Source organism: Ursus americanus, chromosome 14 (assembly GCF_024610735.1).
Source record: "Ursus americanus isolate L20-20 chromosome 14, mUrsAme1.1.p, whole genome shotgun sequence".
Taxonomy (NCBI): domain Eukaryota; kingdom Metazoa; phylum Chordata; class Mammalia; order Carnivora; family Ursidae; genus Ursus; species Ursus americanus.
In genome coordinates this window covers 34,529,819-34,548,293 of record NC_142140.1, presented here as the reverse complement: position 1 = coordinate 34,548,293, position 18,475 = coordinate 34,529,819, and the positions used below count along the sequence as shown (strand labels likewise).

Below are 18,475 nucleotides of genomic sequence, written 5' to 3'. Positions count from 1 at the left end.
TTATTCTTTCGATTTTAAGATTTGTATATGGTTCGTTTACATAGTTTCTATGTTTCTACTGAAATTGCTCCATCTCTTTGCTCAATATATCCATGGCTTTAGGCTCATTAACATATAAGTATAAATAAATATATGACCTACATGGCTGCCATGTCTAATACCTGTGTCATATGTTGGTTTGTATTTCGTGACTAATTTTTCTTTTGATTTTTTTGTTACATTTTACTGCTTCTTCACACCTATAGCAAATTTTCCACACTGGATATTGTGGATTATATATTATAGATGCCCCGGGTTTTGTTTTCTTCCTCTGGAAACTGTTGTTTTATTGTACTATGCATTTACATTACCAGTGGATCACCTTGCTCTTTTGGTGTCTTGGTTCTAGACTTTCTTAGGTGACTCTATTTCATTTTTGCCTCTAACCCTGGGATATAGTGTTTACTGCTTTAGAACTTCCTGCCTTGGCCATCTATAGAATTTGACCATGCTAGTTAAAAATGGTATACAGGTGTCACCCCAGGTCAACTAAACATTCAAAATTTTAAAATTTTGGGGCACCTGGGTGGCTCAGTCGGTTAAACATCTGGCTTTTGGTTTTGGTTCAGGTTATGATCTCGGGGTCCTGGGATAGGGCCCCACGTTGAGCTCTGCATTCAGCGTTAAGTCTGCTTGTCCCTCTTCCTGTGCTCTCTCCCTCTCTCTCTCTCCCTCATAAATAAAATCTTTTTAAAAACAACTTTTAAATGTTAATATTTTGAGTCTAACAACTCTTTTCCCTTTTTATAAGAAAAATCTGCTTCCTTAGAGTTGGCATAGGAGAAGCTAAAGGAGGAAGAAGATGATGGTTACAAATGACCCAAGTCTATTATCTCAGGCTGGAGAAATTAAAGAGTTTTGTACAAGGTGGAAACAATGATGTGATTTTGGAATGTTAATTTGGGAAGGGAAGTCACTTCTGATATAGGAAAACTAAGGCTGAGAGAAGGAAGGGGACAATAGGTGACAAATACATGGTTTGCCTATTAGTTTCACTTGGAGAACTTGATTCAACTCCACTGACTTGAACCAGTCAGCTTTGTATTATCTCCCACCTCCTCAAGTGTATTCCTCCCCTCTATTTCATATTGCTATTCTCTGTGTGGAAATGGGAGATTAGTTCTGATTTTTGTTCTGGGAGACATTTCCCCCCCTCTGTGTTGGAGTATATCACCAATCATCAGATAAATTGGTGTGAACACCGATGTTTAAAATTGAGAACATTGCCTTTCATACAGTGTTTCTGGAATACATCTGTCTCTCTTGAAATTTCCCTATGGCTGTAAGTCTCCACCTCAGTGCTCGTACTCTTCAAAATGAAAAATCTTGCTATTTTGTGATAAGAGACTGTTGGATAGGCATGGGAATTATTAGAAGCACTGGCTTCAGAAGTTAGATCAGAAAATATAGCATACTACGTAATTTCTCTGACTCTCTCCCTGGGACATTGATTCAAAGCTACAAGATATGGAATTCGGAAAGCTTAGAGCCAGAATAGAAAGACGTGGATTCAGCCTTTATTTCAATCAGTGAAAACGTATTGATCTTCACCTGTAGACCAAGCAGTTTTAAAGCCGATATGATAGCGGCATTCAGAGAGGCTTCCTTGTTGGCACTCACCCTAAGGAGGTACGGTCACACTGGGCACATGGAAGAGAACAGCAAGACTACTCAACTAAGGAGGTATTCCCATGTGCTTTCGATTAGTGATTTTGGAGAAATCTCACTCTGAGTTTACTATTTCTAGTAGTTTGCAAGTGCGATTACAGAGAAAATGTTGATCACTGAGACCTAGTTTTCTAAATATGTGTGTCTATAGTCTAAAACATAGAAAGTTGTTATCCCATGCTTCTTGGTTCTTATTAAAATGCAATTCCTTCGGTGCCTGGGTGGCTCAGCCAGTTAGGCGTCTGCCTTTGGCTCGGGTCGTGATCTTGGGGTCCTGGGATTGAGCCCAATATTGGACTCTGCTCAGCAAAGAGTCTGCTTCCCCCTCTCACTCTCACTCTGTGCTCTCCCTCCCTCCCTCCCTCTCTCTCTCAAATATATTTTAAAAATGTAAAAAAAAATTGCAATTCCTACTCATTGTAGGAAACTGAACCATAGAGAAATGTATGAAGAAAAAAATAAAATCACAGGCAATGTCACTACTCAGAACCGAGGCAGGGAATTTACATGCTTCAACTCTAAAGCCAGGTGGCCTGGATTTGAATCCCAGCTCCATGTCTGATTAGCCTAATAACCTCTGGGAAGTTACCTGGTTTCCTCATCTGTAAACTGGGGATAAGGAGAAATATTTAAACAGTGCTTTATTTCCTTCCAGTCTTTTTTTTTTTTTTTCTATGCAGAAGTGGCCCCATACTTAGCCTAATTTTTTCTTGCCCCTAACTTAGTATGCTGGACAAAATGCTTTTTTTCATGTAATGCAAGATGTCCAATCTTTTAGAAAACAAGTATTGATGGTCAGAGTCTGACTTTGCCAGAACACTTAAAATTAGATATTTAATTTCCCCAGTGAATTCCTTACACTTTTGAGTCTATTCGGGCCTCCTGGTGGTTCATTATGATGTTGCTCTATTTTGCTCAATGAATGTGACAATTCGCACGGGGATAGTGGAAGACGGTGTAAAGCTAGTTAATGGGAAATTATAACTGGTGAGCCCAAGGTCATGTTCAAAGGGCCCCTGAAGATCTAGAGACAGAGTCTCTGCTCTGAGTTGTGGCACGCCTACACTTCTCCGCAGGAGATTTTGTTGTTCGATGGGTAAGATGGCAGGCTGTAAAGTCTGACAGCTTACATCCAGACCATGGCTCTGAAACCTCTTACCTGTGCTATCTTAAACCAAGACGGGTCCAAATTACTGAAGTTCCTTAATTAATTAATTAAAGTGCCCCTTTAATTTAGGGATAACATCACCTGGCTCATGGAGCTGTTGTGCGGTTTTCAGCAGAAGACCTTCACTTCCTGCATAGGGCGAGTGCTCAGCACGGGGTGGCTGCTGATGACTGGAGCAGTAGTAAGGATGATGATGCTGGCGATCAGTTCCAGTGTCATGGCGAACACGAAGGTTTGATACTTGGATCCTTGGTGGGTTGTAGTACTTGGAAACGTTTCACATCTCGAAGCTTGCATCAGTGAAGATGGTAACTCTCTGAGCTGGTGTCAGGATTAAAGTGGACTGCGTGAGAAAGTGTTCGGCGCAAGGCAAACCCTCTCTACGGGTTAGCTCTTATTCTCATTATTTATAACAACAGACACTACTGGTTCCAGTGAAAATATTGAATAAAGTCCTTACTCTTCTTAGGGGACTAGAAGAAAATGGTTCCTGTCATAATTAAGAGGATTTACTGAAGACTCTAGTACAAAAAAATACCAAGGTTGGAAAAGAGCTCTTGTTGTTGGCTCTGTTGAGAGTCTCTTCTTCTAGAATGAGAAAAGCAAGCCGGGTCCCTCTTGCTTTTGATTCTATGGGGCTCTCCCACCCAGATTTCAAACACAGAATACCATTCCTTACCACCTGCTTTGTGCTGGTAATGCCAAAGGACTTCCCGCCGAAGTTGTTTTTGGCTCTGGGTTGGCACCGACAATCTCAACAAATCCTTGGTGGGGCTGAGGGGTGGAAGTCATTGTTACGGCTCTTTTGACTCATTCTGTCCCCAGTATGGTAAATACCGCCACCACAGGACACTGCGCCTTGTAGACAAAGCAGGCCTTGGGCTTTTCGTGTGCTATCCTCGTCAGCAAGTCGCAAATGGAATGCCATAATGTGTCCGTTGTATATAATTTTGAATAAGTAAGTATAACAAGGACAATAGGCTTACTCCATCTAATCTCAGCTCTTAACGGTGAAAACATAGCACATTTCTTATGCTAGTGGAATGGAGCAGGAGAAGCCTACACCAGTCTGGTTCCTGGCAGGCCATCCGAGGTACGCTTGGTGGGAACCAGCCTGATGGCTTCTGAGCTCAACTCCCTAAAGCCTAAGTTTCCCAGCTATCTGACCAGGCAACATGTTGACCACCATAAGGAATTTAGGTGTGCATCAACTCGTATTCTTTCATTATAAATAAAAGAAAGCTCCCACTCCAGCAAGCTTAAACAATAAAGTGAGAAGCTGAGAGACAGGCTTCAGGTAAGGCTTGCTCCAGTTTCCCAAAAGCTTGTCACCAAGACTTAGGTTTTGTCTTTGCATTTTCCAGTAGACATGCCCATTCAGGAGCACAGGAAAGCTGCCAGGGGCTCCTAAGGCTGAAAGCTTCCTTGCTCTCCAGTGTTGGGAGTAGAAATAAGAGTTCTGGGTTTCAGTCTGATTGGAATACCTTAGGTCCAATGCCCACCTGAACCAGTCCCTTTCTTCAGGGGAAGGAATTGTACCAATCAGCTTAGGCTTGGGTAACAGGCCTGGGCAGGGCTAGCTCTTCAGAAGCACCTGGGCTGCCTGGAGGAAGGGCGGATTCCTGAACAGAGTAGGATATTGGTATCAAAAGAAGGGAGATTAGATATCAAAGAGAACTGCTTTAGAGCACTTGGGCAGGGCCCTCTTTTTTCTGAAATCAACCGGAAGCAAGGAGGCTTGCTTGGATCTCGCACAGTCCTTAGAATTAGCCATTCTGGGCTGCTGAAACCTTGTACCACATTCTGCACAACTCATTGGCCAGGGAACTTGTGCTACTTTGAATTATTTTTTTATCTTTGACAATTTTTTTCATCATTACTCAGTGAGCTTTAGTACTGAGCCAATGCATAGAAAACAAAATAAAGGTCTGTGTCTAGTTCTCAGAAGTCTAACAGGAGACAAAACCACCTGAACCAAAAAATAAGATAGCTCCCTGTCTGGCTATCTAGAGGGACGAAGGAAGGGGATGAGAAAGGGAAGGAGCTAGAGAGGGAGGCAGAAGAAGGAAAGAAAGAAAGGAAGAAGAGACACTAGCTGGCTTCCTCATGGTATGGCATTATTGAGTAAATCTATCCCTCCTGCCGCCAACCCTAGAATAAGCTACATCAAGGAACCCACGGGGGAGCAGCAGCTAGGTGGCCAATCAGCTCCTAAAATTTGAAACATCTGCCTTTGTGACTTTTGATTTGAGCTCCTCTTGGAAAACATTTTTTTTTCTTTGTTTATTCATGGCTTCTTAATGTGTCTATCCTCTGCGTCCTATCAGACACCCACAGGGGCCTCCTGAAACTCAGTTTTAGCTGCTCTAGAGGCTAACTTCCATGTATTTCCCTGGGTTACCAAAAGAGAACTTTCTACAGGTTCCATAGCTTACAGTTTTCAGACCATTGCAAATGTTGCCTAGGGGAAAGTGCCTATCCTTCCATCCTTTTCCAGTTGGTGGTAGAAGGGTAGTAACATGGCTCTGAGCATCCCGTTTCACATGCATTTGGAAGTGTATGTGTCTTACGTATGTGGATGATGCAGGTGTCTACAATATGTCATGGGAACGTGGGAGACATGCTTCCCTAAGACGGAGAGCTCTCTATGGAGAAGGCAACATTCAGTAAGTCTTTTAGAACTGAGTCCGTGTTCTTTGCAACACTCAGAGCCTTGCCGGTTCCTGAGCCAGCAGCATCAGCACTACCTGGGAGCAGGTGAGAAAGGCAAATTCATTGCCCCCACTCTAGAGCCACTGAACAGAATGTGCGTTTCAACAAGATCCTCGGGTCATCCGTAAGTGTGGTAGGTTTGAAGAGCACTCCTTCAGATCAGTAGGGCCTCAGCCTTGGCAGACAGTGGAATCACTTGAGTAGCTTAAAAAAATACACATGCCTTGGCTCTACATTCCAGATCCATATAATTTGTTTTCTGTGTGGCCCAGGCATCAGTTGAAAAGACAGAACAAAATAAAACAAGCTCCTTGGGTGATTCTAATGAGCTCTGTCCGGGTCTCAGCACTGAGGGAGAAGAAGCGTGATGCACTCAAGGGCCCATGGCAGTGCGCATGGCTGGTGGTGCGAAAGAAGGTGGCCTAGGGGTTGGGGCAGTTGAATGCATCAGGCTGGAGAGAGAGGCAGCTGGACCGTACAGGCTCTCGTTTGCTTCCCTCACGGGCACACCATTGCGTCGATGCTAAGGGAGCCGTGGAAGGGTACAAAGTCGGGGATGGAGGGGTCAGCCTTGCATTTGGGAAGTATTATCCCACCTCAAGAATGGAGAGGGGCTTGCAGCAGGGAAGCCAGTTGAAAGGTGTGCTAAAAATGAGACAGGTTGGGAGGGCCGGCTACATAATTTGCAGGGCCCGGTACAAAATGCAAATGTGAGCTGCTGCTTCAAAAAGGAGGAGAAAAGTGTTATTAAATGTACCGAAACGGTAAAACATTTTCCTTCTTTCTGTCTCTCTTGACCTGTCATGCCACTTTTTCTTTGCTATTTGATCTTGGGCTCCCTCAGACACAGGGCCTCTGGCTGGCAAGTGAAGACCCTCAGAGGCACCCCCAGGTCCTGCCCCCATGACTCCAGGGTGTGCAGCCTGCAGGCTGCTCGGTGCCCATGTCCTACTCAGAGAAATAGTTAAAGAATGCAAATTTAAAGATAAAATTAAGAATTTCAAGATAGTACCGCAGAGTAGTAAACCGTCACTGACAAGCCCTTCTGAGCATAGGTCCCTGGTGACCACACTGGTGCTCCCCCATGAGGCTGGCCCTGAGCCGTGGCAGATGGGAGGGTGGGCTTGAGCCGTATTGAGGTGATGGCCAAATCAGCACGTGGTGACCTTCAAAGAGGACCACGCCGCGAATCACGGCAAGATCTCTGGTTTGCGCGATTGATAGACGATAGACATTGGTACTGTTAAGAGATCCAGGGAAGGGGTGCCTGGGTGGCACAGCGGTTAAGCGTCTGCCTTCGGCTCAGGGCGTGATCCCGGCGTTATGGGATCAAGCCCCACATCAGGCTCCTCTGCTATGAGCCTGCTTCTTCCTCTCCCACTCCCCCTGCTTGTGTTCCCTCTCTCGCTGGCTGTCTCTATAAAAAAAAAAGAGAGAGAGAGAGAGATCCAGGGAAACAGGGGCATTAATTATTGGGATTGGGGGCAGGGGCAACTTTTAGGTACCTGTGAATACTCGCGTCGTTCCAACATTTAATCATCCCTCTTGTCTCTGGTTTAATTGAGTGGGCTGGCACTGTCAGGACAAGGATAAATGGTGGAGGGGACAGTGAGCCCCTGTGCCTTCTTCCGACTCTAATTACACAGCTCTGAGTCCTTTATCCTGAACCTGATGCTAAATGTGGTTTGCCATCAAGTGCCTATTTCCGTTCCCTTAAAGATTGTTTTCAGAGATAAGATTTTCGTGAAATGTCTTTTAGGTACCTACAACGCACCCTGCAACACTGGTTCTTCCCAATTCCGTACATGAATACGCTTACAGGACGATGCGAACAGGATGTCAAGTGGGGGTTTCCTTGTAGTCCAGGATTGAGGTGAGGACAGAGTGGCACTAGGCACCACAAGTTCTAAAGAGAACAGCCTTTGAGCCCCAAACCTATTTGAGGATAGGCAACTGGCCCACCTTTCATCTGCCATGTGAATATTGATGAGGGACCCAATAGGAAAGAGATTGGGGTTCATGGAAAGAGGTTCTTCCCTCCAGGGGGCGCTGTTTCCTGCTGGGAGCCAGATGGGCAGTGGAGGAATGCTCCAGGAGACTCTTCTACATTTTGGGGGTGCCTGAAGAAGGGCAAGTCCAGCCCTAGTCAAATGTCTGCTAGTCAACAGATATACAGTACGTCCATGTACCTGTCTGAACAAGGCAAAGAGACCTGGAGGGAAAGAGTGAAGGTTGGAGAAGGGACGGCACTGAAGTGGCCTGTGTCTGGGCCAGCGAAGATCTGTGTTTCCCAAGAGTCAGGTGGACAGTGGGGAAGATACTGGTCATCTCGCTTGAACCCAACAGGACGACTGCTCTCCGGATGAGTCCACACAAGAGCAAGAAGTTTGCAGCAACTGCTGATGGTAGTTGCTATGTGGGTGGCCCCACTGGGGCATGTTGAGGAGCTGGGGGTCCTCCGAAGAATCCTTCAGAACTTCACAAGAGAGCCAGCCTGTGGATGCTGGGCAGCACAGAAGGTACCAAAGGCCAGGCCGTGTTGTAAGAAGACAAGCTGCGGTGAGACAGTTGCACGGCAGCCTGGTAACTGCGGAAGAAGCTAGAACCTAGAAGCTCAAAGGGAGAATAATGTAGAGCTTTGAACTAGACGCGAAATCAGAGTAGCCAACTAGCCTGGCCTAATTGTACTAATCTGAAGTTGTCAGAAAGTTACGGAATCCATACAGGATATCACTGAGAGATGAGGAAGCAGGAACCCCACATGGCAGGCTGGAAAACAGTCAAGAAAGGAAGGAGGGAAGGATTTGTTTCATGTTTCTATTAAGCCCTGACATGTTTTGGGGGCTGAGCAGGCGAGGCCCTGCTATTTATTCTTTTACTTTCTTTGGGCTGAGCAGGAGTAGGGGCGGGACGCCTGCACCTCCCCTGTGATAGTATGACTGTGGAGATATGCCAGAACACATCCTTACTATTTAGCTTCTAGTTTGAATTTAAAGAGTCACCAAACGTTTGCTCCCCCCCCCAAGTTATGGGGCTGGGTCAGTGTAGGCCTCTTGGGGGCATGGTAGAGGAGGACAGGGAGCTTCCCACCCCTAAGGAGAGTAAGATCCCATTGGAGAGCTGCAGTCACATACCCAGCCCCTCCGGAGAACAGTACTACAAAGGACAAGATTGGTGCTGGTTTCAAATAAATCCCCCGTGACTTACTCCTTGTCTTTTATTTTGTGTTAGGATGAAATCTGGGAATTTTATAAATGGTGAAAATCTATAACGGGTGAAAGACTTCAAATTGTTTTTTAGAGTCCCTCCTGCCCCGATTATTTGTCAAGTCACCGTTTTGTACCCAATTAATAAAAGACAAGCCAACCAAGTTCTGCAAATGTTCGCCGTGGGGCCTCTGGGTGTCTTGTCCCTGAGTCTTTCCCATCATGCGTGTTTGTCCAGGGAGCGCGTGAGGGAAGCAACAAAGCCCATCTTAGTGGATAGTGTGCAGCTAATAGTCTCTCTTGTCAGGGGAGGCTGTCTTGAAATCACATCATTTCCTCCCCCCACCGCTAGTCTTTCTCAGTCTATATCCAGTGGAAAAGGGAGGACTGGGTTATTTCAGTTCCGGCAATGGACACATCAAAATTGCCTCCCTCTTCCCTCCTCTTTCCCTGGAGGACCTAATTTATTTCACGCATTTTGACCTATCCCTGCTTAGAAACCGCCGCTGTGATTCTGTGTTGAAGCATTTCCCTGCTGCCTTTTTTGGCCCCCAGGCAAACCCAGGCCACAGTTCCTCTGTACAATGATGTCAGTCTGACTGCTGGGCCCAGCTGGATGGAGGTGTGTTTTATGAAGTTCAACCCTGCACCCTGGGCCATAAATACACGTTGTGCACATAAATGTACAGCTAACATTGCCCAGACCCCTCCGAAGCACCATGTTAATAAGCAGACAGTAAGTCTTTAAAATATGGAAAAGCAGTTAATCTTTCCGCTGGCAAATCCTTTGTAGGGGGGTGTTTTCCTCTGCTTCAGGATAGCTGCATGCAAGGCTTTTCATCTCGTAGGATTTGGGGGGGGGGAGAAGTTTGCTGTGGGACTTCCTTGAGAACACTTGGGGAGCCTTCTCCGAAGAGAAGACATGTGTTAAAAACAATATCTTGCCCTTCTCCTTAAGCGAGGAATCACTCTGGGTCTGCCCTCAAGGAGTTTGCACTAAGAATTCCCATGCAAGACCGCACGTCTGCTGCCCCTGTGGTCATAGACCCCCAACAGGCTGGGCCTCAGAGGCTTGCAGTCTGCCTCTAATACTCCAGGAAGTCACCCAGCCTCTTGTTCCCCCATCTCTAAAATGGCCACAAGCACGTCTCATTCATAGCGCTTCCCTCTCTGAGTCCCAGTTTTCTCTTTTGCAGAAGGAGAAAGTCAATACTCAGCCCTTAGCGTAACACCCCATTTTATAAATGTTTGAAGAATACTGGAACACATTCTCCTTCCAAAGAACTTCAATGTTACGGATTCAGTCCATTTCTTTTGACAATTTCTACCCCCTTGGTCAGTTTCCTCCCTTCCTCCCCTCCCCTGGTCTGCTCCCTGGCTCTCTTTCCCCCTGATGACCTGGTAGAAGGAGCAGACTTGAGGGTGAGGTTGGGGGCTCAGCAGACAGAGGTGCCTTGGGCCAATATCTGCTTGCTTCATGGGCAAGAAAGCAAGTTTGTGGCTTGCCTCTGACCCTGCTGGGCAGCCATGACTTCTGTCCCGCTGACCGGGATCACGCCCTGAGCCGAAGGCAGACGCTTAACGACAGCGCTACCCAGGCGCCCCTAGTCTCATTTTAATGTATATTGTCTCTAACTTTTAGTGAGATTGAACCCCTTTTAATGTGTCAGGTGTCCATCAGTGTTGCCTCTTCTGTAAGTCCTCTTGTGGCTTTGATAGTGGTGAGGGCGCACGCCTTGGCTTTGCTTCCCTTTGCCTAAAACTCAACTTTATGCAATTGTCTGGACTACTCTTCATATTTACTCTTCTGAGTGAATCTTAAGATCATTACCTCGGGGCGCCTGGGTGGCACAGCAGTTAAGCGTGTGCCTTTGGCTCAGGGCGTGATCCCGGCGTTCTGGGATCGAGCCCCACATCAGGCTCCTCCGCTGGGAGCCTGCTTCTTCCTCTCCCACTCCCCCTGCTTGTGTTCCCTCTCTCGCTGGCTGTCTCTGTCTCTGTCGAATAAATAAATAAAATCTTTAAAAAAAAAAAAAAAGATCATTACCTCAAATTCCATCAAAAATCCCAATAAGAATTTCTTGGAATTCCTCTGATTGAATTAAAAGGTCCATTGAAAAAGAAGTGACCTCTTTCGTATATAAAGGCTTCTTTCCACCACCTCTGTACTTCCCCCAATTCTTAGTTTGTCTTTTTATGTTCGATAAAGTTTGGTCATTTTCTTTATACAGAAGTCTTTTACTAGATTTATTCTTAGGCATTTTCTAGTCATTGTTGATACTCTCCATGGTTCTTTTTTTCATAAATATCTTTTTCACTGGTTATTGCCTGTGTCCTAGGAGAGGCTGTGGTTTTATGTGCTGATTATGTAACTGGTCAGCTCGCTGACTTCTTTTATTCTAGAAGTTGGTCAGTGGGTTCACATGAGTTTTCAAAGAACGCACTGATATCTGTTCTTTGGGTGACTTGGTCGTATTCACCTGCGGGTAGATTCTCAATGAGCATTTCAGGGGCTTTTTTCATGGCAATTGGTCTGCTTATGTTTTTACAGCTTGGCCAAATGTTGATAATTTATACTTTATCCCCAAAGGTGTGTTTGCTCCAGCTTTTCAAATTGTTTGCCACGGTACACATAATAGTCACTTCAGATGCTTAAATGCCTCTGGATCTTTGGGTTTTAAGGTGACTTTGTGACTTCTTTCTTTTGTGCCGAAGGCTGTTTTATGTCAATGTTCTTTTAAACCAGAGCTTGGTTCTTTCAGTTATCTTCACAGTTTTATTTGCATTTATTCTTCTGCTTTTATCTTTATAAATTCCTTCCGTCACCGAGTCAACAGATATTTGCTGAGAAGCTGCTCAGTCCTGGCCACAGCTCTGGGTGCTGAGAAAACAGATTGCTGCGACAGACAGAGCAGCCTTCCTCCGCAGTCTCTGGTGAAGGATGGACAGGAAGCATCCTCCTTAGAGGATGCAGAGGCAGAGAAGACCGAGAAGAAAGGTAGTCAGCTCACTGGGTCCTTGACAGGACTGATTCAGTGGAGTGGAAAGGACTGTGGAAGAATTGCAGTGGATTCGTGAAAGAAGGAGCGGTGCGGAGAAGTGGACAGATTGTGGAGAATTCTTTTTAGGATTCGTGCTATGAAAGAGGACAGAGAAATAGGGCGCTAGCTGGACGCGAGGTCAAGGGAGAGTTTTGTTTTTCCTGAGGTGGGAGATGTGAGAGCGCCTTTGTGAACTGAAGGGAAGGGCGAATGCTCGAGGGGAACCATGCAATGGTCACCTCCCGTCCCTTCCATCAGCCCCATCATTGGAGAAGCCTGAGGAGCCAGCAATACCCAACCCAGGGTACCAGAGGGAAGACCGAGGGCAGGGGCACAGGTGCAGGCGTGTGTTCTTTTTTCCAGCTTCTCCATCCAAAAACTTAGTTCATTTATTGGCAAACTGTTTTTCCCCAATAAACAGATTTAAGGTCATACGGCACAGATTTGAGTCTGGGCTGTTCTTAAATTGTCAAGAATTACTTGAATGTGTGGGTGTGTGTTTTAATTTTTAATTTCCACTGTTTGTATACTTTGTGCTATTAATTTCTAATTGTACCCTACCCTAAAAGAACATGTCACTGATGCTTTCTGCTCTTTGGAATGTGTTGCAGTTCCCCGTGTTTGAAAATAGTTTATATTCTCTGTTGTTTAGATATAAAGAATTTTCACTCCGTTTTTAAATAAATCGTGTGCTCATCAATCACTTGGGGCATTTCTATCAATTTACACTCTGATCATAAAATTTCATATCATAGCTTGTTATCCTACTATATTATTTTTTGGTACGAACTGTTTTCTTTATTACATTTTAATGGTTTTCCCTCTGAATATTTGTAGAGCAGTACTGCTAAACCTGTCCCTCTCTTGTCTTTAGCATTTTTCTGGTGTCTTTTTGTCCATTCTGTTTTAGGAGTGTCTCCTTGCAAACAGCATAATGCCGGTGTTTTTATAAATCCAACTTAAAAGCTTCTGCCCTTTTCAAAAAATCAATTAATATTTTTGAGTCTCTGCCTTCTAATATGTGAATCTAACCAACAGACATTAATTGTGATTGGTACTAATTTGATCTTATCCCAGTAGTCGTGTGTGTGTGAATGTTTGTGTTATTTACCATGCTCTCCTGGATTAATCAGATTTTCATCCTTCAGTTTATTTTCAGTAATCATCCCTAAATTTTAAAATACAAATTTCTACCTATATCTCCAGTTAGTTAGAATCTCTTTTCCTCTGGATTCTGACATACCTTTTATTTCCTTCTTTCCATGACCTCAAAGCTTAAAAAATGTTGCTCTGTTTTCTTCATCTTAAGTCCCGCATTGAGAAGTTTGTGTCATTCTCATTCTTCTTTAAGTAATTTGTTTCTAGAGAAGCTTTTAGGATTGGTCTGTATCTTCGGTGATCTGCAGTTTCACTCGTGCATGAATGGGCCCTTTTAATGAAAAAAAAAGTCAAATTTTTCTTCTATTGGAAAATATTCTCTCCCTTTGGAGCTTCTATTTCATATTTTAATCTCTTGTTCCTTCATTGGCCATCTGGTAGATTCATTTGGCATAATATTCTAGTCAATCACCTGTTCTTTAAAGGGTTATATGATCTTGGTTTCGCATTTGTCTTTGAGACCCTGTTAACCTGCCTTCACCATGGAAATCATTGGTTCTCTGAGCGCCATCTCAGGTGGTTATTTTCTTTCTGATTGGCATGATCCATTACGAAGAGGCCACCTGCTAGAGCAATGTCATTGCAGAAGAGGGAAGGTACCTAGTGCTAAAAGGGGGAGGTAAAGCCAACAATTTTGAAGCCTTAGTGACATAGCAAGGTTGGATCTTTTTTCTCAAGCCAAGTAGAGTTGTGGAGAAGAGTGGGAGGGGAGAGTCCATGTTCCAGAGTATGGATGGTGGTGTAGACATTGAGGAAGCATCTCTGAGCAAAGCCATGCCTTGTTCCCAGCTATGGATTTAAAAAAGCAAACAAACAAACAAAAAACATAATTGCAAGATATTAGACAACTAGGCATCAGGCATTTGTAGACAAGAAACCAGTTGTGTTATAATCTCTGAGCCACTTTTGGTTAACTCAACATAAGAGGTGTTAATAGGTAAAGATAAAAAGGTAGTCCTTTCTCCTCTTTATAATTGCCCACAAAACAGAAGGATTCTTCTTCATGGCATGATTTCAGTAAGCCACGGTGAATACACTTTACAGAGCAGAACAAATTTGTTGAGAGAAAGATGAATGAAGATAAAACTTACAGAGAAATTCTCGCTTTGTTGTGTTACAGTCTGCCTCATCTGGCTGAACGGAACTTAGTGAAACATCATGAAAAATCGTATTATATGACCGAGATTCTAGGCTTGGGGCTAAACATTTAGCTAACCTGTTTGCTCTGGAAAAATACGGGATTTCTCTAATTTCTTCCTCCAAAGAATCATTAGTGTTTCTTGCTCCAGGAGTGTTTTGATGTTGGTGTTACTCTGTCATTTCACCGCATCGGGTGACGAGAGAGCAGGTGCCATTAGGCTGACTTCTGTTGGACTAGCTGTCCCGATGGACCCGGATGTCAGTGCCGCCGCACAGCCTGAGCACCAGCACGTGGCCTCAGAACTGTGGAACTCCCAAACGACCAGCATTAATCTCACGCAAACATTGGACCTCCATGCTGGGCAGACATTGTGCAAAGCAGTACAGGGAAGGGTCTAGAAACTTCACTTCATCAGTTTGGGAAGAGAGAGACAAAGAACATTCAATGTCACCTGGGAGAAGGAAGCGAGGCTTGTAAAAGCCTGACCCTGTAGCCTTGGAAATTGGGCTGATTTAGTCAATCTGACTCTCGTGTTTTGTACGCATAGCATTCCAGTCTTCCCAAGGTGAGTTTTATGAGCTATGTGTAGCCGCAGCCATAAGCTATAAACTGTCGTCTTTTTAGTGGAGCCTGGTATTCAAAAGTGAAGAGCCTCGTGGAGGAGGCAACTTTTGTAGTAGGGCAGTCTCTGAAAACTGTTTTCCAAAATAGTAGAGGAGTTAACTCCCCAGCGGAGAAGTTTTCCTCAGGACTCTTGATTTGACAGGTAGTAAGTGACCACTCACTGTCTCTGTGCTTCATGTCCCAACAGGTCCTTTGTCATCCAGCAAATTCCAAGCAGCAATCTCTTCATGGTGGTGGTGGACAGCAGCTGCCTGTGTGAGTCCGTGACCCCCATCACCATGGCGCCCATTGAAATCAGGTATATCCTTTTGTGCGTAAGTCCAGGCACTGCTGCTGAAGCCGGTGATGGACAGGAAGGAAACCCAGGGGGATGGACAGGAAGGAAACCCAGGGGGATGGACAGGAAGGAAACCCAGGGGAGAAATATTAGAGAGGGGGAAATGACAGCTTTTCCACAACTGGAGAGAGAAAAGTCGTTAAGGGAGTTCAGTGTCAAGGTTTGACCTCCAACATGCAGAGTAAGGGAAAGTGACGTCTGGGCAATATGCCTTAACTACAGTCAACATAACGAATCCCTTAAGTGTGAACGTTTAAAGGCCCAGAAGATCAGAAGGCGTCCGGAGTCTTGTCATGGCTTTCATCCTGAGGTAAGTCTGCGAACCCTACCCGTTCTCTTTCTCCACCAGATTCACCATGAGAGTCTCATAATTGTCAAAGAACTGTAGCTAAGAAGTTTCCTGGTGAGAAAACAATCCCTTGCAGGCAGATCAAGGGAAACAATGGAGGGCTCACGGTACTCTACTTTAGCCCCCCAGTGCCTTCGTGTTCAGTCTGTGCTTAACGGTCTTGTTAGATCTGTGTATATATTTTAAAACCTCTTTACCGTCTTCCCTATTATGGATGTGCTGTAATTTTATTACCTCACGCTCTTACATACACTGTGGCTCTGACCATCTTGGTTTATTTCAAATTGTAGTTCAAACGATGTTCCCCTGCTGACTTTTTGACAGCCTTTAATTTATAAGAAGTCCGTGTAAAGCCGAAGTGGCAATTCTTGTATCAGATCAAGAGTCACAAGTTACGCAGGTGGAATGATAAGCCTCCAAACCCCCTCACCAGCTGAAGGCACGACTTTAAGGCCCTCCATGTACGCCAGAAGTGAGCATCCGAAAAAAATTAAACTTAGCACTGAGAAAGGTGAATATCCCCAAAGTACCACAGGCAAAAAAAACCCTTTTTAGTCTAGCAGAAATAACAGGAATTTAAAAATGAACTCCTCCCCACTTCAAAAAATGCAAAGCTTACCGAGAACAATTCTTATTATAGGGATCCTGGGAAGGTCTCTATTTTTAAAAATGCCATCAAAGCCAACTGACTGACTTTAAATTCCATGTTTAAAGAGCGAATGATTTTAATGTTAAGCTCTCCATGTCGTAGAGAAGATGTTAAAGTCAATAGAGTACCAATAAGAACTTGGAATTTATTAAGAGTGTTTGCTTCTATATTCAAAGGAGTGTTCAGTAGCAACATATTATGCAAATATATGCTGGAAAGGTCTTTGCTCAAATTCAGTGATAAAATTCAAATAAAAAATCTTTGTGTAAAATACAAATACAAATAATAGTCCCCAAACGTTAAAACCAGAATGCCTATGTGGACAGCTAAAGTCACTAGAGTAAAACTCTTCTGGAGTTAATCAGATAATTTACTTAGGTACATAGATATAAGATAAACATTCAAAAAATTAGTATTTTTTTCTGTAAGTTTCTAGACCTTCTAGGAAGATGAGGTCAATAGGACAGCATAGGAATTCTTGGATCTGACAAAGGTTCAATTCAAAGGGGAAAATATAGATTCGATTTAAATGGTAAAATAATAATCTCACAAGAAATTTTAGGGATTGAACTAATCTTCCTATCCAAAACCAGACAGCTATGGAAGAAAAACAGAATTTCTTTATAAAAAATTGTAACTTTCTATGGAAAAAGATAATTTAAAGTCAATAACCAATTTATACACCTTGAAAAATTATTGATAAACCAAATCATAAAGAGCTTTTTAAAATTGGTATGTCAAACAACCACATATAAAAATAAACGGAGGGCAGGAAAGATACAAGTCACTGGGCTATAAACACATACAGGCAATGATGAAATCTCCAGCCACAGCCATCAAAAGCAGAAATACCCCTCACCCTACACTCCCACTCCTGGGTATCCTCACCGTAGGCAGGGGCAAGGCGAGCATCGTGGACTGGAGAATGACCGCACTCAGCACTCTTCATAGCAGTAAAGAGCGGAGAAGAAAGTCTTTCCCATTGATGATACAATACAGCTAGAAAAGTGGAGTTGGAAGAATTTCCATCAACCAGGGGATAAAAAGCATGCTGCAGGAAGGATTACATAATATGATTTCATTTTTATAAAACAAAGCCCTCCTTTCCCCAAATGAAAAGAAAGAAGACACACACAAAACCTTCTGTAACGGTTTCTGAAATGATCAGACCCCTTAGATGTCAACTTTTACTTATATTCTGACAGGAAAGCATGAGAAGGCCAATATTCTGCGGTTCTCATTCGATCACAATAGACATCTCCACCAACAGCCCTGTGCCTCTTGAGTGTTCTGCGTAATGGGATGCACAGAGTAATTTGGAACATTCTATGTGCTGACAACTGAAATCAGAGATTCTCATCATAAACTTGATGAAATTTAGACAAGTCCATTTCCTTGCACTACCTAGGTTCCAAAAGACTTGATTCCTACATTGGAGGGAGGGGGAGAGAGGTCTGGGGCCTCGATACAGCTCAGAAAGTCGAAGGCATCTTGGAATCTGTTAAGCTCCTGTCTTTCCCTATAGGAGAACGCAAGGGAGTGTGGAGGCGCGCCGAGTCTGCAGGCCAGGATGCTCCTTACCCTCTTCCCTCTGCTCTTGATGCTCTTCTCAAGGTGACACTGACTGAGATGTTCTCTTGGCATGCTAAATTATGGATAAACTGTGAACCAAAATATGGTGCGACATAGGAGACATGAAATATAGTCCAACCATCAGCATCTCATGATTTTAAACTGTGCGTGATATAAACTCTTAAAGATATGTTGACAAAAAAGTTACCTTTTTACTTTGCCAGTCATTCAAATGTGAGTTTGCTACATTGATAATCACCCTTCATCAGAAATGGGACTGCCAGTGGGCAGTGTCCCTTCGGCTTGAAACCCATCGACACCAATTTAAAACTGTGTACTTTTTAAATAAAGTATATTAAAATCATCATCTTTTGACTTTTGCTTTATTGCTGAGACGACAGACTGAATATTGCATGGAAAAGTCGCCCATTCCAGATACCGGGAAAGGATGGTTGTTGGCAGAGACCTTGTTCTAAAGCAGATTCCAGACAAATATTTCACAATTGTTTAGGTGCTTCACTCTCAGTTATAAAAATATTTACAGAAGTAAACCAAAATATCATCTACACAGGAAGAGTGTATGACAAAGAGCCCTGAATTTTTTTGAACTAAGCTTCAATAGAAATCATAATTTGGATGAGAACACGAGCTCCCAGAATACCCAAGTGTTGCATATTTGGGAGTAGAAATAAAGTAAATCCTAGGAATTCATTCTGAAAGGACTTGACAGAGGAAAAGAACAACGACTACAAATGACTCTCGGGGTTTATTGCTTGAGTATTTGGCTTCTGGCTTTCCCCATAAACAAGGG

The 18,475-nt window shown here is 43.8% G+C and overlaps 1 protein-coding gene across 3 annotated transcripts in view; it reads left to right on the top strand.

The window, feature by feature from the left end:
- The window catches only part of CACNA2D3 (calcium voltage-gated channel auxiliary subunit alpha2delta 3), an 834,102-nt gene extending 816,071 nt beyond the window's left edge, over positions 1–18,031 (top strand). For 2 of the 3 annotated variants that reach the window (XM_087866960.1, XM_087866959.1), the window contains 3 exons: positions 14,945–15,062; positions 15,327–15,404; positions 17,618–18,031. In XM_087866960.1, the coding sequence (XP_087723086.1) occupies positions 14,945–15,062; positions 15,327–15,404; positions 17,618–17,710 (289 nt within the window). In that variant the 3' untranslated portion in view covers positions 17,711–18,031. The remainder of the gene's footprint in view (positions 1–14,944; positions 15,063–15,326; positions 15,405–17,617) is intronic. The other variant, XM_087866961.1, reaches the window with a different exon arrangement.
- The last annotated feature ends 444 nt before the right edge of the window (positions 18,032–18,475 follow it).